The sequence below is a fragment of the Ranitomeya variabilis genome, chromosome 4 (genome assembly GCF_051348905.1).
Source record: "Ranitomeya variabilis isolate aRanVar5 chromosome 4, aRanVar5.hap1, whole genome shotgun sequence".
Lineage (NCBI taxonomy): Eukaryota > Metazoa > Chordata > Amphibia > Anura > Dendrobatidae > Ranitomeya > Ranitomeya variabilis.
The window spans coordinates 379,112,224-379,136,464 of NC_135235.1; the positions used below are offsets into that span (position 1 = coordinate 379,112,224).

Here is a 24,241-nt window from a genome sequence, read left to right on the forward strand (position 1 = left end):
CATACTAGAAATAGGAGGAAACCAATATGGCTAAATAGAGCTGTAAGGGGCGCAATAAGGGACAAAAAGAAAGCATTTAGAGAATTAAAGGAAGTAGGTAGTGAGGAGGCATTAAATAAATACAGAAAATTAAATAAATTCTGTAAAAAGCAAATCAAGGCAGCAAAGATTGAGACAGAGAGACTCATTGCCAGAGAGAGCAAAAATAACCCCAAAATATTCTTTAACTATATAAATAGTAAGAAACTAAAAAATGACAGTGTTGGCCCCCTTAAAAATAGTCTGGGTGAATTGGTGGATGAGGATGAGGAAAAAGCCAATATGCTAAATGACTTTTTTTCATCAGTATTTACAAAAGAAAATCCCATGGCAGACAAAATGACTAGTGATAAAAATTCCCCATTAAATGTCACCTGCTTAACCCAGCAGGAAGTACAGCGGCGTCTAAAAATAACTAAAATTGATAAATCTCCGGGCCCAGATGGGATACACCCCCGAGTACTGCAGGAACTAAGTACAGTCATTGATAGACCATTATTTTTAATCTTTAAAGACTCCATAATAACAGGGTCTGTACCACAGGACTGGCGTATAGCAAATGTGGTGCCAATATTCAAAAAAGGGGCAAAAACTGAACTCGGTAATTATAGGCCAGTAAGCTTAACCTCTACTGTGGGTAAAATCCTGGAGGGCATTCTAAGGGATGCTATGCTGGAGTATCTGAAGAGGAATAACCTCATGACCCAGTATCAGCACGGGTTTACTAGGGACCGTTCATGTCAGACTAATTTGATCAGCTTCTATGAAGAGGCAAGTTCCGGACTGGACCAAGGGAACCCAGTGGACGTAGTATATATGGACTTTTCCAAAGCTTTTGATACGGTGCCACACAAAAGGTTGTTACATAAAATGAGAGTAATGGGGATAGGGGAAAATATGTGTAAGTGGGTTGAGAGCTGGCTCAGGGATAGGAAACAAAGGGTGGTTATTAATGGAGCACACTCGGACTGGGTCACGGTTAGCAGTGGGGTACCACAGGGGTCAGTATTGGGCCCTCTTCTTTTTAACATATTTATTAATGACCTTGTAGGGGGCATTCAGAGTAGAATTTCAATATTTGCAGATGACACTAAACTCTGCAGGGTAATCAATACAGGGGAGGACAATTTTATATTACAGGATGATTTATGTAAACTAGAAGCTTGGGCTGATAAATGGCAAATGAGCTTTAATGGGGATAAATGTAAGGTCATGCACTTGGGTAGAAGTAATAAGATGTATAACTATGTGCTTAATTCTAAAACTCTGGGCAAAACCGTCAATGAAAAAGACCTGGGTGTATGGGTGGATGACAAACTCATATTCAGTGGCCAGTGTCAGGCAGCTGCTACAAAGGCAAATAAAATAATGGGATGTATTAAAAGAGGCATAGATGCTCATGAGGAGAACATAATTTTACCTCTATACAAGTCACTAGTTCGACCACACTTAGAATACTGTGCACAGTTCTGGTCTCCGGTGTATAAGAAAGACATAGCTGAACTGGAGCGGGTGCAGAGAAGAGCGACCAAGGTTATTAGAGGACTGGGGGGTCTGCAATACCAAGATAGGTTATTACACTTGGGGCTATTTAGTTTGGAAAAACGAAGACTAAGGGGTGATCTTATTTTAATGTATAAATATATGAGGGGACAGTACAAAGACCTTTCTGGTGATCTTTTTAATCATAGACCTGAGACAGGGACAAGGGGGCATCCTCTACGTCTGGAGGAAAGAAGGTTTAAGCATAATAACAGACGCAGATTCTTTACTGTAAGAGCAGTGAGACTATGGAACTCTCTGCCGTATGATGTTGTAATGAGTGATTCATTAATTAAATTTAAGAGGGGACTGGATACCTTTCTGGAAAAGTATAATGTTACAGGGTATATACACTAGATTCCTTGATAAGGCGTTGATCCAGGGAACTAGTCTGATTGCCGTATGTGGAGTCGGGAAGGAATTTTTTTCCCCATGGTGGAGTTACTCTTTGCCACATGGGTTTTTTTTGCCTTCCCCTGGATCAACATGTTAGGGCATGTTAGGTTAGGCTATGGGTTGAACTAGATGGACTTAAAGTCTTCCTTCAACCTTAATAACTATGTAACTATGTAACTGTGCTCTGAAAGCTTGCAAACATATTATTTTCTGGTTAGCCAATAAAGGTATCATTCTTAGAATACTTCTGTCATCATTGGGCAGAAAAGTATTCACATCCACCAGGTTACAAAATTCTTAATTTAAAGCTTTAGTATTTTCATTGGACTTTGATAAGATTCTAGTTGAACAGCTAGAGGAATTGCCCCTCTGTCAAAACTGATAAGAATTTGTATCCAGCTTGTGGATCTTAAAGGGAGCCTGTCAGCAGGATTGTGCGGAGTAACATGCCGACATTGTCAGGTTGGCGCCGTTATACTGATTAAAATGATACCTGATGATAAAATCCATCTTGTGGTTGTTTAATATTTATTTGCAGTTTTCAGTTAATGATATGCCTGTGCCCCGGGGCAGGGCTGTAGGGGCGGAGGGCTTCATGTGGTGCTGTGATTACATATTCATCGGTATGGCTTCTGACAGGTCAGTGATCCCTCAGTGACCTGCCCCCTATTTTACATAATGAGTACGGTATTCTATATATTGAAAAAACAAAACCCCTTCAGCAGGATCCTCATGTAAAATGTAAAATATAATTCAGTTAATTTGTGCGATAGATAAATTCATTAAAAAAAAAACCCTCCATCATGGCGCCACCTGTGCAGTAGCAGCTATCGGCGATTGCTATATACTTTTTGTAAGAAAAAGTACAGCATGCACACAGGGGGGGTCTTATGTAGGGGAAAATGGGTAAATTTCAATGTTCTTCACAGTGTGAGGAACCTTTTTTATATATATATAGGTTTCATTAATTAATAATATTTTATCTTAAGTGTTTTCTGTGGATGCTTGGTTAGAGTAATATAGAGAACTGAACTAGCTGATCATGTATATCTCATTACACAGTGACTCTGTACGTATGATATCAATATAAGGACAAACTTTTTGATTTATATATAGTTTGGTGTCGACAGAAAAGACTGACACTTTACTCTCAATGACATCCTTTAGGTCATTAATAAAGAGGTTAAAAAGAATGGGTCCTAGCACAGATCCCTGTGGTGCCCCACTGCTGACTATATCCCATTTAGAGAAGGTACCATTTATGATGATGCTTTGTTTCCTGTCATTTAGCCAATTCCTAACCCATCTGCAATATAGTTTCACCCAGTCCCTAAATATGGAGCTTCGGTGTAAGGCTGTTATGTGGAACAATATGAAATGCTTTTGCAAAGTCCAGATAAATCGCATCCGCTGCATAACCAATATCCGGATTTGCACATATCTCCTCATAGAAACCCAAAATGTTAATTAGACACAACTTATCTTTCATGAATCCGTGTTGGCTGTCATATATTGTATTATTACTGATGTCAGACTTACCGGATGGTAGTTGCCTGGATCCACCTTCTTACCTTTCTTAAATATCAGAAACAGATCAGCCATCCTCCAGTCCCGTGATACCACCCCTGTTACAAGAGAGTCTAAGAATATGAGATACAGCGGTCTGTTAGTTACTGAGCTCAATTCCCTCATTATCGTGGATGAATGCCTTCTGGGCCAGGGATTTACCTATATATATATATATTTTTTTTTAAATTTGCACAAGTCTCTGATGGTATATATAAAAAGCATCTGATTATAGCCATATCAATCCAGCCAATCAAATCTTTACTATCCTCTTAGGGTCATTAATTTACTAGACATCAGATCTGAGCTTGAATCATCCAGTTTGAAGGCCATCATCTGCCTCTGACAGCAGCAGTGGAGCAGAGCTGAAGACACTGCTGTTAACCTGCTGCTGTCAATCTGATTTATAGAGGTCGGCACAGGTGCGCACATTTCAGAATGGCCATGGGCACCCCAGCAAAGCGATTATGGCGTGCCAAAGTGTTGCCATAACAGCCAGGAGTCTGCTGAAGACTTCTTTGCCTGACATATAGGTACTTCTATGAAATCCAGGATGTGGCTGGCATTTATTGGAGACCATTATTCTTACTATATGCTGCCTAACGGAAAAACAAATAAAGTAAAAATATAAATATTATAAAGAACTCCTACCCATTATAGTCAATAGGGGTGTTCAAGTGTCAGTATTTCTAAACAGACACGTATACATATCTAATTTTGATCAGAGTCATGGATCAAATTTGCCAGTGCAGATCCATGGGTCCGTCAAACAAAAAAAAAAAATCTATAATTTTAATTGATACCTGAACAACAACTATATAAATCTACTGTATATCTTTTGTTTCTGTGTATGTATATTTGTGTGTGTGTGTGTATGTATATATATATATATATATATATATATATATATATATATAGATAGATAGATAGATAGTACAAACAAAAAATATATACGGTATATTATATTGTTTGTACACATACTGACGTGATGGAGGACTGAGAGTGGTAGGGGAAATAACACTTCGTTATTTGTCACAAGTAATTTAATATGATTAGCTCCATTCTTCAGCATTAATCATTTATTGCCTTAAATTGTATAAATATAGTTTATACACTGACTCAATATTATTTGTTTCTGTACAGATCATGTAGAAGAAATTTCCCAAGAAAAGGTAAATAACCAGAATACTGAAAAAAAGACTCTGGATCCAGCTCCAAGAAAGCAGGTCTGGCTTAAAAGGTTAAAGAGAGGGCCTTCTAAAAGAGGGCATAGTGTAGACAGGAAATCTGGATTCAAACTCAACTTGTACACTCCCCCAGAGACTCCAATGGAATCAGACTATCAGGATCAGATTGAAGACACCAACGTTGAAGATGAAGAAGAGAGGGATCCACATCAGGACAATGTTGTACAGGCTACTGAAGAAATTCAAACTCAAGTTGAAGGAACTTCTGTGCTAGAGCTACCAAGTCCTTGTAGCACCAATCTGGAAAAGGCAGAGGAAGAGGAGAAAAAGAAAGATGACAATCTAAAACTTGAAGAAATTAAAAAGGAGAATATAGATGAAGCTGAGGAGAGAACAGATTCTTCTTTAAAAGAAAAAGAGAAAAATGTGCAAGAAGAAATAAATAAGACAGACAAGATGTTGGAAAATGTGAAAAACTCTGTGAGCAAGCAAGTCAGTGAGCTTGCACCTGCAAATAATGAGGCAGAAGATGAAGACTACCAGTCTCCTAATGAAGATCATGATGATGAAGATGAGTGCCATCTTGATATTTCACAGAAGGAGGTACCTGAACATCCTTTTGAGGAGTCTTTAGAGGATAAGGAGAGTTTTTTAGAAGAAGAGAAGAGTATTGCAAATCATACATCTCAACCTGATATTTTAAGCAGCAGCTGTGATGAAATAATTGAAGCAAATCATCTGGTAAAGCATGCAAATGAACAGGTAACTGAACCAGAAGAGCAAGCTATTGTTTTATGTGAAACACACCAAGTGGGTCTAGTATCAGAGCTAACTGGCGATGCTGAGGATGGACTTGACAATGACTCAGAAATTGCACAAGCTGTTGAGTCTCTAACCCGTGAAAGTGAGAAGCAAGAGGAGGCATTTAGAAACTGTTCTGAAACGCAAGAAGCATGTCATAATTTACACAGTTATGGCCAGAGTCCATCAGCTATTGCTACAGAGGACTGTAATCAGTCTGACCATGGTAGCCCAGTGTCCTCAAATAATTCATATCCTAATCGGGCAGTCCAGTCTGCAAACAGCCCTAGTGCACCCTCTATGGAAAGTAATTATGCTCAAATCAGCCCCAAGCAGACAGCCATTTCTGTAACTTCTTTACAGAATATTGAAACTAGCCCCTTGATGGATGTATCATCTGTGTCTGATCATTCACAGCAAGTTGTGGATAGTGGCTTCAGTGATTTGGGTAGTATTGAAAGTACTACAGAGAACTGTGATAACCCAAACAGCTATGATTCTAGCATTGCAACTGGCACCTTACCCTCTCAAAATAGCTGTTCATTCAGTGGAGGTATGACATCAACTAACTTGACTAAAAGTAGTTGTGCTATAACGCAACAAATATCTATGAACAATAGTTGTAGCATGATTGCGTCTCCACCTCCGCAACCACCTTGCAGTGTCAAGTCCACCCAAGCCCGTGCAGTAGAGAGACCCAGAAGTGTTGGTCAACAACAGCAGCAGCTTGCCCCATGTGGAATGGCAGGCACAGGTTTTGCTTTGCCGGACATACCTGAAACTGCAGGTGGTGGACTTGGAGGGCTGTATGAAAGAATAGGACAAGGAGATTTTGTGTCAGGACACTATCCTCAACCCTCTGCTACTTTCAGCCTTGCCAAACTTCAACAGCTTACAAACACCTTAATGGATCACTCCCTGCCTTATAGCCACACTCAGGCTGTGACATCCTATGCAAACAGTGCCTCTTTTACTTCTCCACTAAGCAACATGGTGCAGCTTACCCAGTCACCACATTCTGTTACTTCACAATCTCAAGCCACAATGACTCCTGCAAACCTCACGCCACCACCAATGAATTTACCACCGACTCTCCTTCAGCGGACCATTTCTAGTGGCCAAATGGGAATTTCACACAGCCAAAGGCTTCAGACACAGATGGGAGGCAAACCTCATATGTCCATGCGGACCAAAGTATCTGCATTGCCTCCAGGAGCACCTTCTGGGCCCCATCCCTCACAAATGTATGGTCATGCTCCTCCACAGACTGTGACCATGCAATCTCCCTCCCGGTCTCTCACCATGCAGCGGGGAATGAATATGGGTGTCAATTTAATGCCAGCTCCTACTTACAATGTGAACCCAGTTAATACGCTAAATGCAATGAGTGGTTATCGTGTTTCTCAGTCAATGATGAACAGTGGGTACCACACTAATCATGGCTACATGAACCAGAACCCTCAGTATCCAATGCAAATGAGCATGATGGGTAGCCAGCCTTATGCACAGCAGTCAATGCAGACTAGTCCTCACAGCAACATGATGTACTCCAGCCCTGGGCATCATGGTTATATGAATACAGCAATGCCCAAACAGTCAATCAATGGATCATACATGAGGCGGTGAGTTGATCTTGCAGATGTTGGTATCCCTACACCCTCTCTTCTTATCTCTGCAGCAGTTGCTAAATGGAATCTACACATTGGATTCAAATGCAGACTTACAGTGGTCACTGAAGAAAGCAGACTGTGTCTCATTGACTCATGTTTTTTCTCCAATTCAGCCTGTCATTAATTTTCTACTAGTTTAATATCTAGATCTTGTCTCCTTAATTTATTTCATCTCCAATTTCACTAAATCCAGGTATGTTTTTCTTGTTTTCTCTCTCATTTCATAAACTCTCACTTTATTGACAACCTCTAGCCAATGAGAATGTATTATTTTTGTTTGGGAATACTTTATTTTATTAAAAGTTTTCTATTTATTTAGGAACTACGATTTTCCATTACCAAGTCCTTTCCACACTGGTTATGACCAAGCACACTCCCTTAATGCAACTGACATTCTCTAAGTGACCTTTTGAATTCATATGTTTAATTCTTTAATGAAATATTATCCCAAGCTGAATAATCCTAGAAATGAGAAATCATAGTTACGGTAAATTATCCAAGTTGTTTTCGACCTTTTAAAGCTGGTCTTTTTAAGGAGAACTAGTACTTTCCCCACGTTGCCTCAAGGGCATTGCACTCAGAGAGCTAGACTCTGCTGTTCACTCATGAGGGGTAAACACCCCGAAACAGATTATGGTATTTTTTAGATTAAGGCTATGTGCACACGTCAGGATTTCTTGCAGAAATTTCCTGAGCAAAACCGGACATTTTCTACAAGAAATCCGCATGCGTTTTTCTCACTGTTTTTGCACTTTTTTTTGCGTTTTTTCCCGGAGATTTTCCAATGCAATAATATAGTGGGAAATCCGCAAAAAATCCACAAAATTAATGAACATGCTGCGTTTTTTACCGCAATGCGTTTTTTTTTTTCGCGGAAAAAAAACGCATCATGTGCACAAAAATTGCTGAATGCATTCTAAATGATGGGATGAATGTGTGTGCGTTTTTATCGCGTTTTTTCGCTATAAAAACGCAAAAAATCCACAACGTGTGCACATAGCTTAAAGGTCCTCGATGGTACTTGCAAGATAACTTATTTTGTTCTGCAAGAGAGCTAATTTTCATATACTCTCGTTAGTGAAATCAGGTGGTAAACATTTTTTAAAAAGATGTACTTTTTTCCTTAGGGTAGCGATACATATTAGATAATAGTTTTCCAAACTCATGGATTTGGCAGAATTGACTTCCAAATGTGTATGGGTGTCTTCTAACCTTATTGGGCATTATGGTCTGGTGGGATAGGCACCTGGCAGCGACTAATTTTCCTTTTCTCATTTGAGGAATAACTGACTGGCAAGTGATTCTTGGTTAACAGCTATTTTAAAGTGTATGGACAATTTTTTTTTGTTTACAGTAATCTTTAATAACCGTGTGAATTTTTTTTTTTTTTTTTTAGGGAGGGTGTTCACTTTTTAGGTGTTTTCTAGACAATATTTCCCAAACTTCACTCTTCACAGGCCCCTCACAGATCATGTTTTCTGGATTTCCTTAGTATTCCACAGGTGATGGAATTATTATTAAGGCATCAGAAACTGATGCAATGTTAAGCAAATCCTGAAAACATGTCATGGTGGGGGCTGTGAGGGCTGGAGTTTGGGAAATACTGATAGTGTCTTAACTAGGTCCTAATTCTACAACACAATTTCTTTTGGTATTTTGTTGCCAACATCAACTTGCAGGAACAAGGATAGTTTAATAGACGTGTGGTCTTTGTGTAAAGCAGTACGGCTGTGTTTGCAGTTATGAAACTGGTACAGCTTAGGTTAAAATGATACAGTGGCATGTAAAAGTTTTGACACCCTTGGTCAAAATTACTGTTATTGTGATCAGTTAAGCAAGTTGAATATGAAATGATCTCTAAAAGGCCTAACATTAACCCCTTACCCACATCAGACGTAATAGTACGCCGATGTCGGTATCCCTCCCTTTGATGTGGGCTCCGGCGGTGAGCCTACATCTTTTCTGGGACATGTCAGCTGTTTTGAACAGCTGACATGTGCCCGCAATAGCCGCGGGTGGAATGGCGATTTACCCACAGCTATTAACTAGTTAAATGCCGCTGTTAGTCTCTGACAGCGGCATTTAAATGGTTCTTCCGGCAATCGTGCCAGAATTACGCGTCACGTGATCGGGGGTCATTGGTTTGTCTGCATGACAACCAGAGGTCTCTTGGAGACCTCTATGGTTGTCAGTGCTGGATTGCTATAAGCGCCACACAGTGGTCGGCGCTCATAGCAAGTCAGTAATCCAGCTACATAGAGGCTAACTGCTCCATTCAAAATAAAACAATAAAAAAAATCAAACATACACATATTTGGTATCTGCGCATTCAGAATCGCCCGATCTATCAATAAAAAAGGATTAACATGATCGCTAAATGGCGTGGCAAGAAAAAAAGTCAAAACGCCAGAGTTACATTTTTTTGGTCGCCGTGACAATGCATTAATATGCAATAACGGGAGATCAATAGAACGTATCTGCAACAAAATGGTATCATTAAAAATGTCAGCTCGGCACGCAAAAAATAAGCTCTCACCCAACCTGAGATCACTAAAAATGGAGACGCTACGGGTATCGGGAAAGGGCGCAATTCTTTTATTTTTTATTTTTTTATTTTTAGCAATGTTTGGATTTTTTTTTCACCACCTAGATCAAAAAAACCTAGACATATTTGGTGTTTATGAACTGGTAATGACCTGGAGAATCATAATGGCAGGTCAATTTTAGCATTTAGTGAACTTAGCAAAAAAGAAGTGTGGCATTGCACTTTTTTTGCAATTACACCGCACTTGGAATTTTTTTCCCATTTTCTGGTACACGACATGGCAAAACCAATGGTGTCGTTCAAAAGTACAACTCGTCCCACAAAAAATAAGCCCTCACATGGCCATATTGACGGAAAAATAAAAAAAAGTTATGGCTCTGTGAAGAAGGGGAGTAAAAAAGTAAAACGCAAAACCGAAAAAAGCTCCGGGGGTGAAGGGATTAAAGATGACACATTTCCTTTGTATTTTAGGCAAAATATATATAAATAGGAAATGAAAGACTCTTGTCTGCCTACAAAAAGTGTTTACAAGCTGTCATACTTTCTAAAGAGGGTGTTACCATGTACTAAGCATGCAGAGTGCCCAGACTTTTGCATCGGCCCGTTTTACTTTTTGTAATTTTTCAAGTGTAAAAGATTAAAAATAATTTATATACACTACTCAAAAAATAAAGGGAACACTTAAACAACAGAATATAACTCCAAGTACTTCAAACTTTTGTGCAATCAAACTGTCCACTTAGGAAGCAACACTGATTGACAATCAATTTCACAATCTGTTGTGCAAATGGAATAAACAACAGATGGAAATTATTGGCAATTATCAAGACACACTCAATAAATGAGTGGTTCTCCAGGTGGGGACCACAGACCACATCTCAGTACCAATGCTTTCTGGCTGATGTTTTGGTCACTTTTGAATGTTGGTTTTGCTTTCACATTCGTGGTAGCATGAGACGGACTCTACAACCCACACAAGTGGCTCAGGTAGTGCAGCTCATCCAGGATGGCACATCAATGCGAGCTGTGGCAAGAAGGTTTGCTGTGTCTGTCAGTGTAGTGTCCAGAGGCTGGAGGCGCTACCAGGAGACAGGCCAGTACACCAGGAGACGTGGAGGGGGCTGTAGGAGGGCAACAACCCAGCAGTAGGACCACTACCTCAGCCTTTGTGCAAGGAGGAACAGGTGGAGCACTGCCAGAACCCTGCAAAATGACCTCCAGCAGGCCACAAATGTGCATGTGTCTGCACAAACGGTTAGAAACTGACTCCATGAGGATGGTCTGAGTGCCTGACATCCACAGATGGGGTTGTGCTTGCATTTGCCACAGAACACCAGGATTGGCAAATTCGCCACTGGCGCCCTGTGCTCTTCACAGACGAAAGCAGATTCACACTGAGCACATGTGACAGATGTGACAGAGTCTGGAGATGCTGTGGAGAGTGATCTGCTGCCTGCAACATCCTTCAGCATGACCGGTTTGGCAGTGGGTCAGTAATGGTGTGGGGTGGCATTTCTTTGGGAGGACCGCACAGCCCTCCATATGCTTGCCAGAGGTAGCCTGACTGCCCTTAGGTACCGTGATGAGATCCTCAGACCCCTTGTGAGACCATATGCTGGTGCAGTTTGCCCTGGGTTCCTCCCAATCCAGGACAATGCCGGATCTCATGTGGCTGGAGTGTGTCAGCAGTTCCTGCAAGATGAAGGCATTGAAGCTATGTACTGGCCCGCCTGTTCCCCAGACCTGAATCCGATTGAACACATCTGGGACGTCATGTCTCGCTCCATCCACCAACGTCACGTTGCACCATAGACTGTCCAGGAGTTGGCAGGTGCTTTAGTTCAGGTCTGGGAGGAGATCCCTTAGGAGACCATCCGCCGCCTCTTCAGGAGCATGCCCTGGCGTTGTAGGGAGATCATACAGGCACGTGGAGGCCACACACACTACTGAGCATAATTTCCTTGTCTTGAGGCATTTCCACTGAAATTGGATCAGCCTGTAACTTCATTTTCCACTTTTGATTTTGAGCATCATTCCAACTCCAGACCTCTGTGGGATATTAGTTGTGATTTACGTTGATCATTTTTAGGTTTTATTGTTCTCAACACATTCTACTATGTAATGAAAAAAGATTTACAACTGGAATATTTCATTCAGTGATATCTAGGATGTAGGATTTTAGTGTTCCCTTTATTTTTTTGAGCAGTGTATATTTTGTCTAAAATACAAATGAAATATTTAATCTTTAACTTTAGGCCTTTTAGAGATCATTTCATCTTCAACTTGCTTCAGTGTTCACAATAACAGTAATTTTGACCATGGATACCCAAACGTTTACATGCCACTTGTACGTAGCTCTCATCAGAGTAGTGATATTTGAGCATCTTGCATTACAGTGAATATAAGTAGCTTTCTGTCCGTGGATGTAACTTTGTCTGCATGTCCTTGTTCGCAAGAGCCATTCATGACAGCAAAGTATTTACAACCACTGTATTATTAAGTGCTCACTTTTTATAGTCCTTATTAAATGTTTCCCCACCCTCCTGAGCAAATGATTAATCCAATGCTTTGCTTGAGGGTGGATTGTAATCAGGAACATGTTAAAATTGTAAGAGACTAGAGCAAAAGTCCATCTTTCACGATCCTGACAATTATCTCAGTCCTTGGAAACCATGCGATTATGACATGTATAGCACTGATATTTAAAAAAAAGTCTGAACTGATTTAAAGACCAGCATAAGTATTTATACAGATGTCTCTTTCTACTATATAATATCTGAACATGATCTCCAGTGTTTTGCTTCCTTTACCCAGTTTTTCTTATTTGTGATTACTTTTGAAATATGTTTTATGGTTTGTTGTCTTGTCTCTCGGTAGTGCACTCTTGGCTGTTGCAGCCTAAAATGTGTTAACCAGTCACATTTGTCCTCCATTGTGGTCCAGGGAATCTTGTATCACAAAAGGAAACCAAGTAAAAGACACACATTACTACATTTTTTGTTTTAGTTGTTTGCTGGAAGTAAGCCTTACTAAGCATGCTGCTTCTCTCCTTTGTGTGTGAGCTTTTATAAGTAGTCTTATATGCCTAGTGCTAAACTGTAAAGCCAATTGTTATTTTGTTTTCTGATTTTTGTCTGCCTTGATTGAAGGTTAAAGAAGAAAAATATATATTTTTATTAACTATAAAAGCTGTACAAAATATTAAAATGTGTTTTTCTTAAGGTCCTTTTGGCTAGTCGGAGGGCTTGCATTGTATATTTTCATGCATTCACTATAATTATGACTCTACTTTTAATCTTTGTAGGACATTAAAAAAAACAGTTTATTTTAAAGGAAAAAAAGACCACAAAATGGAGCAAATCACAAAGGATATTGGAAATGCAATACTTAGCATTGTTTGCTGAGGATTTTGAAATGGACTTATGTTTAAATAACACTTGGTGGTTAATTGCTATTTTATGATATTGCCTTTCAGACCCTTTTGCACTACAAGGGGATCATCCCACCTGTAGAGTTTTTTATCTTTGTAATGTATTGAAAATATTTTTTAATTAAAATTTGAAAAGGAATGTACAAATCTCATATTCCGGACAACCTTCCAAGGCAACACAATAGCATCTGTTGTAATCATGTACTAATACATATGATATGGAAGTAAGGAGTAAAAAAACATGGGAAACAAAAAAAATATGTTAAACCTTAGAGTAAAAGCGAGTACTTTGCGGAATGTTTTACTCCTCCTTGGCATTCTCTCAAGCAGCTTCATCAGTTATCACATGCAATAACTTTCCTTGAAGAAGTTCCCAGAGGTTGCTGAGCACTTGTTGGCTGCTTTGCCTTCTATCTGTGGTTCAACTCATCCCAAACCATCTCGGTTGCATTGAAGTCAGGTGATTGTGGAGGCCATGTTATGTGGTGCAACACTCCCATCTCTGTCTTTCTTGGTCACATAGCCTGGATGTGTTTTGGGTCATTGTCCTGTGGCAACACAAATGATGGTCCCACTGGGTGCAGTCCAAATGGGATGGCATGTCATTTTAGAATGCTGTCACCTTGTTGTACAAAAAGAAAAAAACTTGTTCCAGCTCCATATTCATAAAATTCAAACTTGGTACTTTATTTATCCAAATAAAAAAAGCAGAAGATATGTAGCTCGGGAACGGGAAAAAAGAGCTCCCATTTGAATTTTATGAATATGGAGCTGGAACAAGTTTTTTTCTTCACATGTGACTACGTGAATCAGCGTGGAGTTCCGTGCACCTGCAGTGGTTGTTTGGTGAGCTGGCTTTATTCGTTTATCTATGTTTCACCATGTTGTGTAAGCCTGCCCTGAGCTTGGAATAAATCAGCAACAGTATCACTAGCAAAGCAACCTACACCTTCACACCTTGCACTCCATGCTTTACAATTTAAAAAACGACGTACTCGCCCATTCTGCATTTCACGAAGACATGCCGGTTGGTATTTGCGGTCCTCAGTAGTGGCTTCTTTTCAGCAATTTGACCATAAAGGCCTGCTTCTCGCTGTTTTTTCTGGATAATGTTGAGATGTGTCTGCTACTCGATATCTGTATATTTATGTTGCTGTTACCTGAGGTGCTGTCAAATTTGCAGTGTTTGAGGCTGCAGGGTATGATTAATGCATCCTCTATAGCAGAGTGAATTCTTGGTGTTCCTTGGCCTTCCTGTGGTTAGTTTCATCATAGCAATTGATGGTTTTCATGACTGCACTTAAGGGATACCTTTTGTGGTTTAAGCATTTCTCCAGATTCACTGAGCTCAATATCTTAGATTACTGATGTGCTGTTATTTCTTTTTACTTAGTTGAGTGGTTCCTGACATTTTGGCTTAGAACAGTTGTGGAATAGGGCTCAGCACTGGATGGAGCTGTGTACCACCACTTGCTCTGCAAAATACACTTTAAGGTCAACAATTTTTCTGAAGGACATTGATCCACAAATGAACACTTGATGAAGCATGCCGGGAGTCATTCCGGGTGACACCCTGATGCTATCGAGAATCACAGTGATGTGTAAAGCTGTCTTGAGTGTAAAATGGGGGTACTTTGAGGAATCTGAGGTTTAACTCTTTCTTGTTTGTTTCACACTTGTTTCTATACTCCTTGTTTCCATATGTGTTCCTTCATGGTTTTGATGCCTTCAGTCTGAAGCTACAATGTGCACATTCAACTAAAAGCAAGAAATATCTTTGCATGAACTGGTGTGTCCAGACTTTTGACTGGTACTGTATACTTAATATTTTGTATTTGTAATAAACTCTTCAACATTGAAATTGCAACACCAAGGATGAAAAGTAGTTGAAATATGGAAATCACAGGATGAATAGATAATGATATGCAAATGATGAAAAGATGGATCAAAATGTCTAATTTTGTTCAGTGTCCAGTATGAGCACCATTCATTGAAATCCCATAATTTACACTCTTTGACTAGGATCACTGAGGTTATTAATGGGTGTCTGAGGAACGTTCTGCCACACTGAGTGCATCTGGACACCAAATCATCAAGATCTGCTGTTGGCAGCTACCTTTACTATTGCCAACCAATGACATCCCAGAGGTGCTCTATGGGAGATAAGCCTGAAGACTCTTCACACCATGGTCTCACATTTAGGCTTCACAGGCTGCTCACAGAATTGGCAACATGCATCCTGAAGTTGTCATGTTCAAAAGTTGCTCCTGGGACACTTTGCAGAAATGGTCATCCCACTGGTTCCATGCCAAAATGCTTTTAACATTGTGATGTTAGTGTATTTGGAATGAAGACTAGAGTAGCCTTGCTACTGTACATTATACCAGACACATTCCATTACATCACCCGTACATTATACCAGCCACATTGCATTACATCACCCGTACATTATGGCATCATAATTGTAGGAGTAGAACCAGTGTAACGTTCCCTCATGAAAACATTGCAAGACCAGATCCCTGTAAAGGGGCGAAGGAGAGGGTGCATCTAGAAACTGCCAGATGGCGTGGCTAGCACCAAGTCTATCCAATGTAGCATTTTTGAGTCTGAGGCCTCTGAAAAACGTAGGTTTAATGTAGGCTCAACCCACATTCATCTAGTTCTAAGATCCAACTTGTGGGACTCATCATTTACCTGCTAACAGGGTAACCCCCAGGCTTGGGTGTTTTCTCTGCCCCCTAACGCTCCAGAACTCTCCAGTCAACTAATTTTTAGAAGAGCTATGGCTGCTACATGACGAGCTCAACAATGTACCCTTTGCTGACTGTAAATTGTCCACCCTCCACCATGTGCGATATAATGCTGAGGAGTACTGCACTAAGTTTTGGTGCTGGGCTACTGACTTACAGTAGAATGACCAGACCCTCCCTCATCAGTTATCTACCGGACTCTCTGAGCTAATCAAGGAAATGTTGGTTCTGTTCCCTTCGTTGAATACCAAAATGTCCCTGGCAATCTGTCTTGATAGGCAATTGCATGAATGCAGACAGGAGCGCACTGTGGACTCTGCACCTCCACCCAAGGCCGGAGTCACACTAGCGCAGAAAACGGATGAGTGCTATGCGAAAAAACATCGCATAGCACTCGGACCACTGTTAATCTATGGGGCAGTTCACATCACCGTTTATTTTCTCAGGCGCATTCAACGTGCGAGTGAAATCGCAGCATGCTACGATTGTATGCGCATATCACCCGAGTCTTCCAAAGCAAGTCTGTGGGTGCGAGAAAAAAATCAGACACCACACGGACCATCAGTGTGACTTGTGACAAATACGCACACATTTTCCTTATTTCAGCCAATTGAGCTATTAAATTCATTGATGAAAAGCAGTGAGAAATGTAAAGCCATACGCATGTCATACGGATTCCATACGGATGTCATACGGATACGTAGATGCGAGGAAATCGCATCATTGCATTGCAAACAAATTACACACGGATGCAGAGAACATTTGTGTGACTTTCAGTCGAGAAAATTGGACCGATTTTTCATACGTTAAGTGTGACTCCGGCCTAAGAGTTACAGTGGGGAAAATAAGTATTTCATGCACTGCCGATTTTGCAAGATTTCCCACCTACAAAGAATTTAGAGGTCTGTAATTTTTAGCGTAGGTACCCTTCAACTATGAGAGACAGAATCTTAAAAAAAAATCCAGAATATCGCATGGTATGATTTTTACATAATTTGCATTTTATTGCATGAAATAAGTATTTGATACAATAGAAAAACAGAACTTAATATTTGGTAAAGAAACCTCTGTATCCAATTACAGAGGTCAGAGGTTTCCTGAAGTTCTTGACCAGGTTTGCACACACTTCAGCAGGAATTTTTGCCCACTCCTCCATACAGATCTTCTCCAGATCTTTCGGGTGTTGGGACTGTCGCTGGGCAACATTGAATTTCATCTCCCTCCAAAGATTTTCTATTGGGTTCAGGTCTGCAGATGGCTAGGCCACTCCAGGACCTTGAAATGCTTCTTACAGAGTCACGCTTTAGTTGCCCAGGCTCTGTTTCGAGTCTTTGTCAGGCTGGAAGACCCAGCCACGACTAGGGTTGAGCGAAACGGATCGTTCATTTTCATAAGTCGCCGACTTTTGGCAAAGTCGGCGTCTCATGAAACCCGAACCGATCCCTGTGTGGGGTCGGCCATGCGGTACGCGATCTTGGCGCCAAAGTCGCGTTTCGTATGACGCATTTAGCGCCAATTTTTCAGCCAATGAAGGAGTGTGGGCAGAGTGATAACATAGGGGTTAGGGGCGTGCACGGCTATCATCATTTTATCGCTTGTGCGCAGTAGGGATTTGCAATGTGTAACACGAGATTTTCTGTGCTGGGACGGAGGGGAGAGAGAGAGAAAAAAAAAAATTAATTTTCCCCATTGACGTGCATAGGGTTTCATGTTCCGGCCGATCCTCGACTTTTCGCAGTAATCGGCCGATTTCGCCCGACTCGACTTTTCAAAAAGTCGGGTTTCGCGAAACATGACTCGACCCTAAAAAAGTCAAAGTCGCTCAACCCTAGCCACGACCCATCTTCAATGCTCTTTCTGAGGGGAGGAGGTTGTTGGCTAAATTCTTGCTATACATGACCCCATCTATCTTCCCTTCAATACGGTGCAGTCATCCTGTCCTCTTTACAGAAAAGCACTTCCAAAGTATGATGTTTACCCTTCATGCTTCACGGTTGGGACTGAGTTTTTGGGGTTGTATTCATCCTTCTTCCTCCAAACACAGTGAGTGGAGTTGAAACCAAAAAGTTCTATTTTAGTCTCATTTGGCCACATTACCTTCTCCCATGCCTCCTTTGGATCATCCAGATGGTCGTTGGCTAACTTCAAATGGGCCTGGAAATGTGCTGGCGTGAGCATGGGGACCTTGCGTACCTTGCAGGATTTTAATCCATGACGTTGTGGTGTGTTACTAACAGTAATATTTGAGGTGCCATCTCTCTTCTGGTCATTGACCAGGTCCTCCTGTGTAGTTGTGGGCTGATTCCTGATATTTGTCAGAATCATTCTTCCCCTAAGAGGTAAGATCCTGCATGGAGTCCCAGACTGAGGAAGATTAACAGTCATCTTGTGTTTCTCTCATTTTCTAATAGTTGCTCCAACAATTGTTGCCTTCTCACGAAGCTGCTTGCCTATTCTGTAGCCGATCCCAGCTTTGTGCAGGTCTACAGTTTTGTCCCTGGTGTCCATAGACAGCTCTTTGGTCTTGGCCATGGTGGAGATGTTGGGGTGTGATTAAGTGTGTTTACAGGTGTCTTATACAGTTAACTAATTCAAACAGGTGCAAGTAATACAGGTAATGAGTGCAGAGTAGGAGGGCTTCTTAAAGAAAAAACAACATGTATGTGAGAGACAGAATTGTTGCTGGTTGGTAGGTGATTAAATACTTAATGCAATAAAAAGCAAATGAATTATATAAAAATCATACAATGTGATTTTCTGGAATTTTTTTTAAAGATCCTGTCTCTCACAGCTGAAGTATATCTGCAATAAAAATTACAGACCTCTTCATTTTTTGTAGGTGGGAAACGTTCAAAATCAGCAGTGTATCCAATACTGATTTTCCCCACTGTATGTACCTATTACGTTAACTGAGCTCATGCAGATTGGAATGACTCTCATCAACAACAAGCTCCAGCAACGTAATTTTGGTAGCAAATGTGGAGAGTCTGGACAACAGATGCATGCCTATCCAAGGCAACTGCCACCAGAAAAATGCCAGTGCCTAGGTGGGTCTAAGGATGTCCGCCTAGGGTCACAGGTATTTCCTTAGTACTCTACTAAATTTTTGCTACTTGCTTGTTTATTTTGTCTACCAAAAAATCTGCAGTTTCTGGCCTTTGCAGTTCTGCAGCAATTATTTTGTTAATGCCTAAATAGCTTTGCTAAAATAATTTTCGGATGAAAATCACTACTAATGAGGTGTTCTTGCTTGTTAGTGTTTTCCATTTAGAATCTTGTCTGTTTTTGTTCTTGGAAAAAATTGCTTGCAGCTATGGTCTTGGACATGCCGTGGCTATGTAAACATAACCAGGTTATTGCCTGGCACAGGATGATATTGCCCGCTAAAGCCCTTTGTGAACAATTGTGTCTTTATCTCTGATTTTTTTTTCTAAAATTATGCCCAGTGGTTTACCTGCAATATTTAGAAATTTTGCTGTTGTATTTTCCATGTCCGAATCTGAAAAATTAGCCCCATGTAGAGATTATGATTGTCACATTGATCCAATGCCAAACTCCTGTCTCCCCAAGGGTAAAATTTATAATGTTTCTGGTCCAGGACATCTGACCATGAAAGATTCTATAGTAGATAGTCTGCATAAAGGGTTCATCAGCCTGTTCATGTCACCAGTAGGAGGCAGGTTTCTCTTTTGCAGGTAAAAAAGATTGTGGTCAAAAACCATGTATTGACTACCGGGAACTGAACAAAATTACTCTTAAGAAGTAGTATAGTCTGCCACTCATCTCTGATTTCAATAACCAGTGGTGGGAGCCTGTTGCTTCACCAAGCCTGATCTCAAGGGTTCATATAACCTGATTCGTATAGGAGAAGGAACTGAGTGGAAGACAGAATTTAAAGGTAAACTGTTACGTAAAAGAACGCTATTAGCCTGCAGATATGGGAAGACAATCAGCATGGCAGAAGATTCCTCAGACAACCACTTATTGAAGCCAAGGAGTGTAAGTGCTTGTATTTTTGTGTTTGACGTTCATACACCATATTGAATACACCCAGACAGAGATTAGACTGGCATGGCTCATGCACCTGAATCCGTTGCTCCATCTATAGGTGATGCTTAGCGATAAGACACAGTGCTCATTTAAAGTATTCCCAGAAGCAGAAAATCCATAACACTCACCTTAACATAAAGTAGGGTAATATGGTCAAACTAGCCTATTGCCACTTCGGGTGCTAAAATGCCTCGTCAGGGCTTCGGAATGGCGACAAACTCCACCCTCTTAAATAATGCAAAACTTTTAGAAATCATTAAAATTGTTAAATTGGTATATAAAAATGTTATAAAACATATACATACTATGTAAAAATGACCTGTCACAGCTCAGTATAATATTTGTGTCATCATGCTTTTTAATTAGTCAGAAAAAGAGTAAGTTCATTACAATCATTTAAACCCAGCGGTCCTAGTGTTCCGAGCGTTAGAATAAATTTAGATTATTTTCGTAACAGCATTATGGCCACCTGCTATTAAACGTTCAATCTGCAAAAGACAGTCAAACTGAAGCGATCAAGCATCACCATTATGGCATCCCTTTATGTGTTGTATTAGCCGCAATGATCCCATGGCTTATATGCTTGATATAAAAAAGTCTGCTCTTAACTATTGTTTTTAGGCACCAAAATTGACCATAGGGTAACTACTTTTTGATGTGATAAGGATGATAGCTGTTAAAATGTGAAAGTGAGATTGTAGCAGTCGGCTTGGATAACAACTATTCAAATAAAATGGTACCACTCTTGGTGTTTTCCAGTATACAGGACCTACAAAGCCACGTCAAACCTGGATAGGTCCCACAAAAAAAAAAATTAAATTTCCTTGAAAAAAATAAAAATTACTGCTACATTTTTAAACCTCCTAAAATGTTAGCAAAATAAAATAACGTTTTAAAAATGGTGCTGACGTAAAGCAGACATAAGGGAAATGTTATTTATTAATATTTTTCTGTGGTATAACTATCTGGATTAAAGCAATAATCATTCAAAGTTTGAAAATTGCAAATGTTTTTACATTTGTCAAATTTCTGATTTTTTTTTTATACATAAACACAAAACATATCAACCTAAATTTACCATTATCATAAATTATAATGTGCCATGAAAAAAACAATCTAAAAAAACTGCAGTTTGTTGAAGCATTCAAGAGTTATCACCACATAAAGTGACAGTGACCGGGCCAATTTTTTTTAATTCTGACCAATAGGGGGTTAAGAAACCTTAGATTAAGAAATCCAGATTAAGCATAAAACCGATTGGTCCTATAGCAAATTGCTTCTCACCAACTAATGTGATACATTGTGATGCACATGGCGCTCACACACCATGTTGAGTATATCAAGATGTTATGCAAATGAAGAAATAATGTAAACAACATTTTTAACTCATTCACATGTCTATGTTCTGTAAATGAAATAATTCCATGACTTTTCTTCTTGGTGTTGCAAAATTTCAATATATATATATTTATTTTTTAATCTTCTGTTGCCCCTTCCCCTAGCGAAAAAAGTGTATATTTTTTTGTTTATTCTGATTGCCCCTATTATGTTTTTTTACAGTGTTTCCTAGGAAGTAAAATTGTGTTTAGTTTCATTTCTAGTCACTTATGTAAGGCAAAGTTGTACATTTTTAAATGAAAATAAATTATAAGGAGCCTTTTATGAGTATTTGTGTTTTTCATTATAAAGAGAAACCTATTTCATCGCCAGTGGATTTCCCATGCATTTCCATAATGTTTTGAATCTGCTGGCACCTTTCTAGTTTGTGTTATTTGTCTAATCGTGTTACATATGTCCTCCATAAATGATAATTCTGTAGCATCCTTTTTTAGACCTCCTGCATTGTGCCTTTATTCTGGACAAAAAGGCCATTCTCCCTAGAGTAATAAGCAGAGGAACAACAGAATTTTAAGAAAGTGCTTTTGAATTGTTAATTCACAGATACTACAATTTCTTACCAATAAAAAGCCACCTGTCTATTTTAATATGTTTGCGATCCCTATTTACGGACCATGCAATATGGCTGCAGTTGGGAATGCCTTACCCACAGCAGAAAGACTTTCTGTGGAATATATGGGTGTCCCATGCAGTATAAAAACAGGAAGGATGCCAGGTAGAAACTCTCATTTCAGTGGGCACATTCGGGAGGAAGGGGATTTACCAAATGGATTTATAAGCATTAGTGATGAGCGAGTATACTCGTTGCTCGGGTTTTCCCGAGCACGCTCGGGTGACCTCCGAGTATTTATAACTGCTCGGAGATTTAGTTTCTCACCTCAGCTGAATGATTTACAGCTACTAGCCAGGATGAGTACATGTGGGAGTTGCCTGGTTGCTAGGGAATCCCCACATGTAATCAAGCTGGCTAATAGCTGTAAATCATTCAGCTGAGGTGAGGAAAACTAAATCTCCGAACACTAACAAATACTCAGAGATCACCCGAGCGTGCTCAGGAAAAACAGAGCAACGAGTATATTTGCTCATCACTAATAAGCATCCATCTTTTTTTTTGTAAGACTGGGACCATGATAAAGCTATTTTTGGACAAAAAAATCTGGTGTCATTGTAGTGTGTATTTTTTTATTAGAATTTTCAGTATAGTCTATTACTATTTGAAAACTGTCACCAAGCAGATTATTTTGATGATGGATACTTTCCTCTTTGAATACAAGACTTAGTATTACCCTGTACCAAAGCAATCAACATGTGCAAACACTTTTCAGTATTTTTGTGTTATTTTTTGGGGGTAGGGCTGCTCAAGCTTGCGTTTAATCCCCCCCACTACCTCCAACTATAGACGATCCTGTGGGAAACATAAAATGGCAGGAGCATGCTGCATTTTGCAAAAAAAATGTAAATTGCATAAACACAACAAATAAAGAAACAAAGTGCATCTCATATGTCTGTATCCTATTCTAACATCTGGCTGCATCACTTTTTATTCACTTTTATAAAGGATGTTTTTCCTTTAAAATAATGGTTAAATCACTCTTAAAAGGTAATACTTTGTATATCGGTACCGCAATAACAAATTTAAAGAGTAAGAACGATGGATCCAGGCAACTACCGAACTACCATACAGTGAGCCTGACATCAGTGGAGTGCAAAGTTTTTCAGGGCATCATAAGAGAGTATGTGCAGAGATATATATTGCAGAGAATAATATAATAGCTAACAAACACCATGGATTCATCAAAGATAAGTCGTGTCTAACTAACATGTTGGGTTTCTATGAGGAAGTAAGTGCAAATTTGGATGTTGGTAATGCGGCTGATGTGATTTATCTGGACTTTGCAAAGGCATTTGATACTGAACCACGCAACAGACTTGTACTACTACTGAAAGTTCAGAAGCAGGGACTAGGGGACACTGTATGCAGATATGTAAAACCTGGAAAGGAAACAGAATAATTGTAAATGGTATTTTCTCTAATTGGGCAAAAGTCAGCAGTGGAGACCACAAGGGTCTGTACTGGGAACAGTGGGAATCACAAGGATCAGTATTGGGAGCAGTGGGACTACACAAATGTATAATGGGAGCATTTGCAACCACAAGGATCTGTACTTGGAGCAGTAGGAACCACAAAGATCTGTACTGATAGTAGTGGTGACGACAAGGATCAGTATTCGGAGCAGTGGAGATGAAAAGAATCCTTACCAGGAGAAGTTTTAGGCCCTATTCAATTCAGGACCATCTAGACAAGAGGTCTGCATGGTCAAACGCATGGCAGATGAGGTTTAACGTTGGTAAATGTAGAGTAATTCACTATGGCCGTAGTAATCGCATTGCTTCATATACATTAAATGGAAATATAATAGGGAATACAGAACACGAGAAGGACTTGGGTATTCTGGTTACAAAGTAGCAGTACTCAATGCCCGGCAGTAGCTGCAAAAGCGAGCAAGATTTTAGGGCGAATAAAAAAAAAAGAGAGAAAATCGAGTGATCTACTCTACAAATCACTTGTAAGGCCACATCTTTAAAATGGGATCTTGAAAAGAATATTTGAAAGCTAGAGTCAGTTTGAAAGTGGGCAATTAGGTTAGTACATATGGGTTGGAAAGTTTCTCCTATAATAAGAGTTTAGAAAAGTTGGGCAAGACTGAGGTATACTCTGCTGTAAGGGATAGTAATGGCAGATACCAGCATTTATAAGATGACTGGATACCAACAAATGGCATTGTTATAAAAAATTTAGTAATAGAGAATTTATAACTGGTCCACAAACTGTCTTGTTTTTCAACTTATGAAACTATTACCAGGGA

At 39.8% G+C, this 24,241-nt stretch overlaps 1 protein-coding gene across 1 annotated transcript in view; it reads left to right on the forward strand.

Moving 5' to 3' along the window:
- The window catches only part of KAT6B (lysine acetyltransferase 6B), a 318,128-nt gene extending 296,490 nt beyond the window's left edge, over nucleotides 1–21,638 (forward strand). The window contains exons 17-18 of the mRNA XM_077250789.1: nucleotides 4,687–7,153; nucleotides 13,051–21,638. Coding sequence (XP_077106904.1) covers nucleotides 4,687–7,153; nucleotides 13,051–13,150 — 2,567 coding nt within the window. The 3' untranslated portion in view covers nucleotides 13,151–21,638. The remainder of the gene's footprint in view (nucleotides 1–4,686; nucleotides 7,154–13,050) is intronic.
- Nucleotides 21,639–24,241: the final 2,603 nt, after the last annotated feature.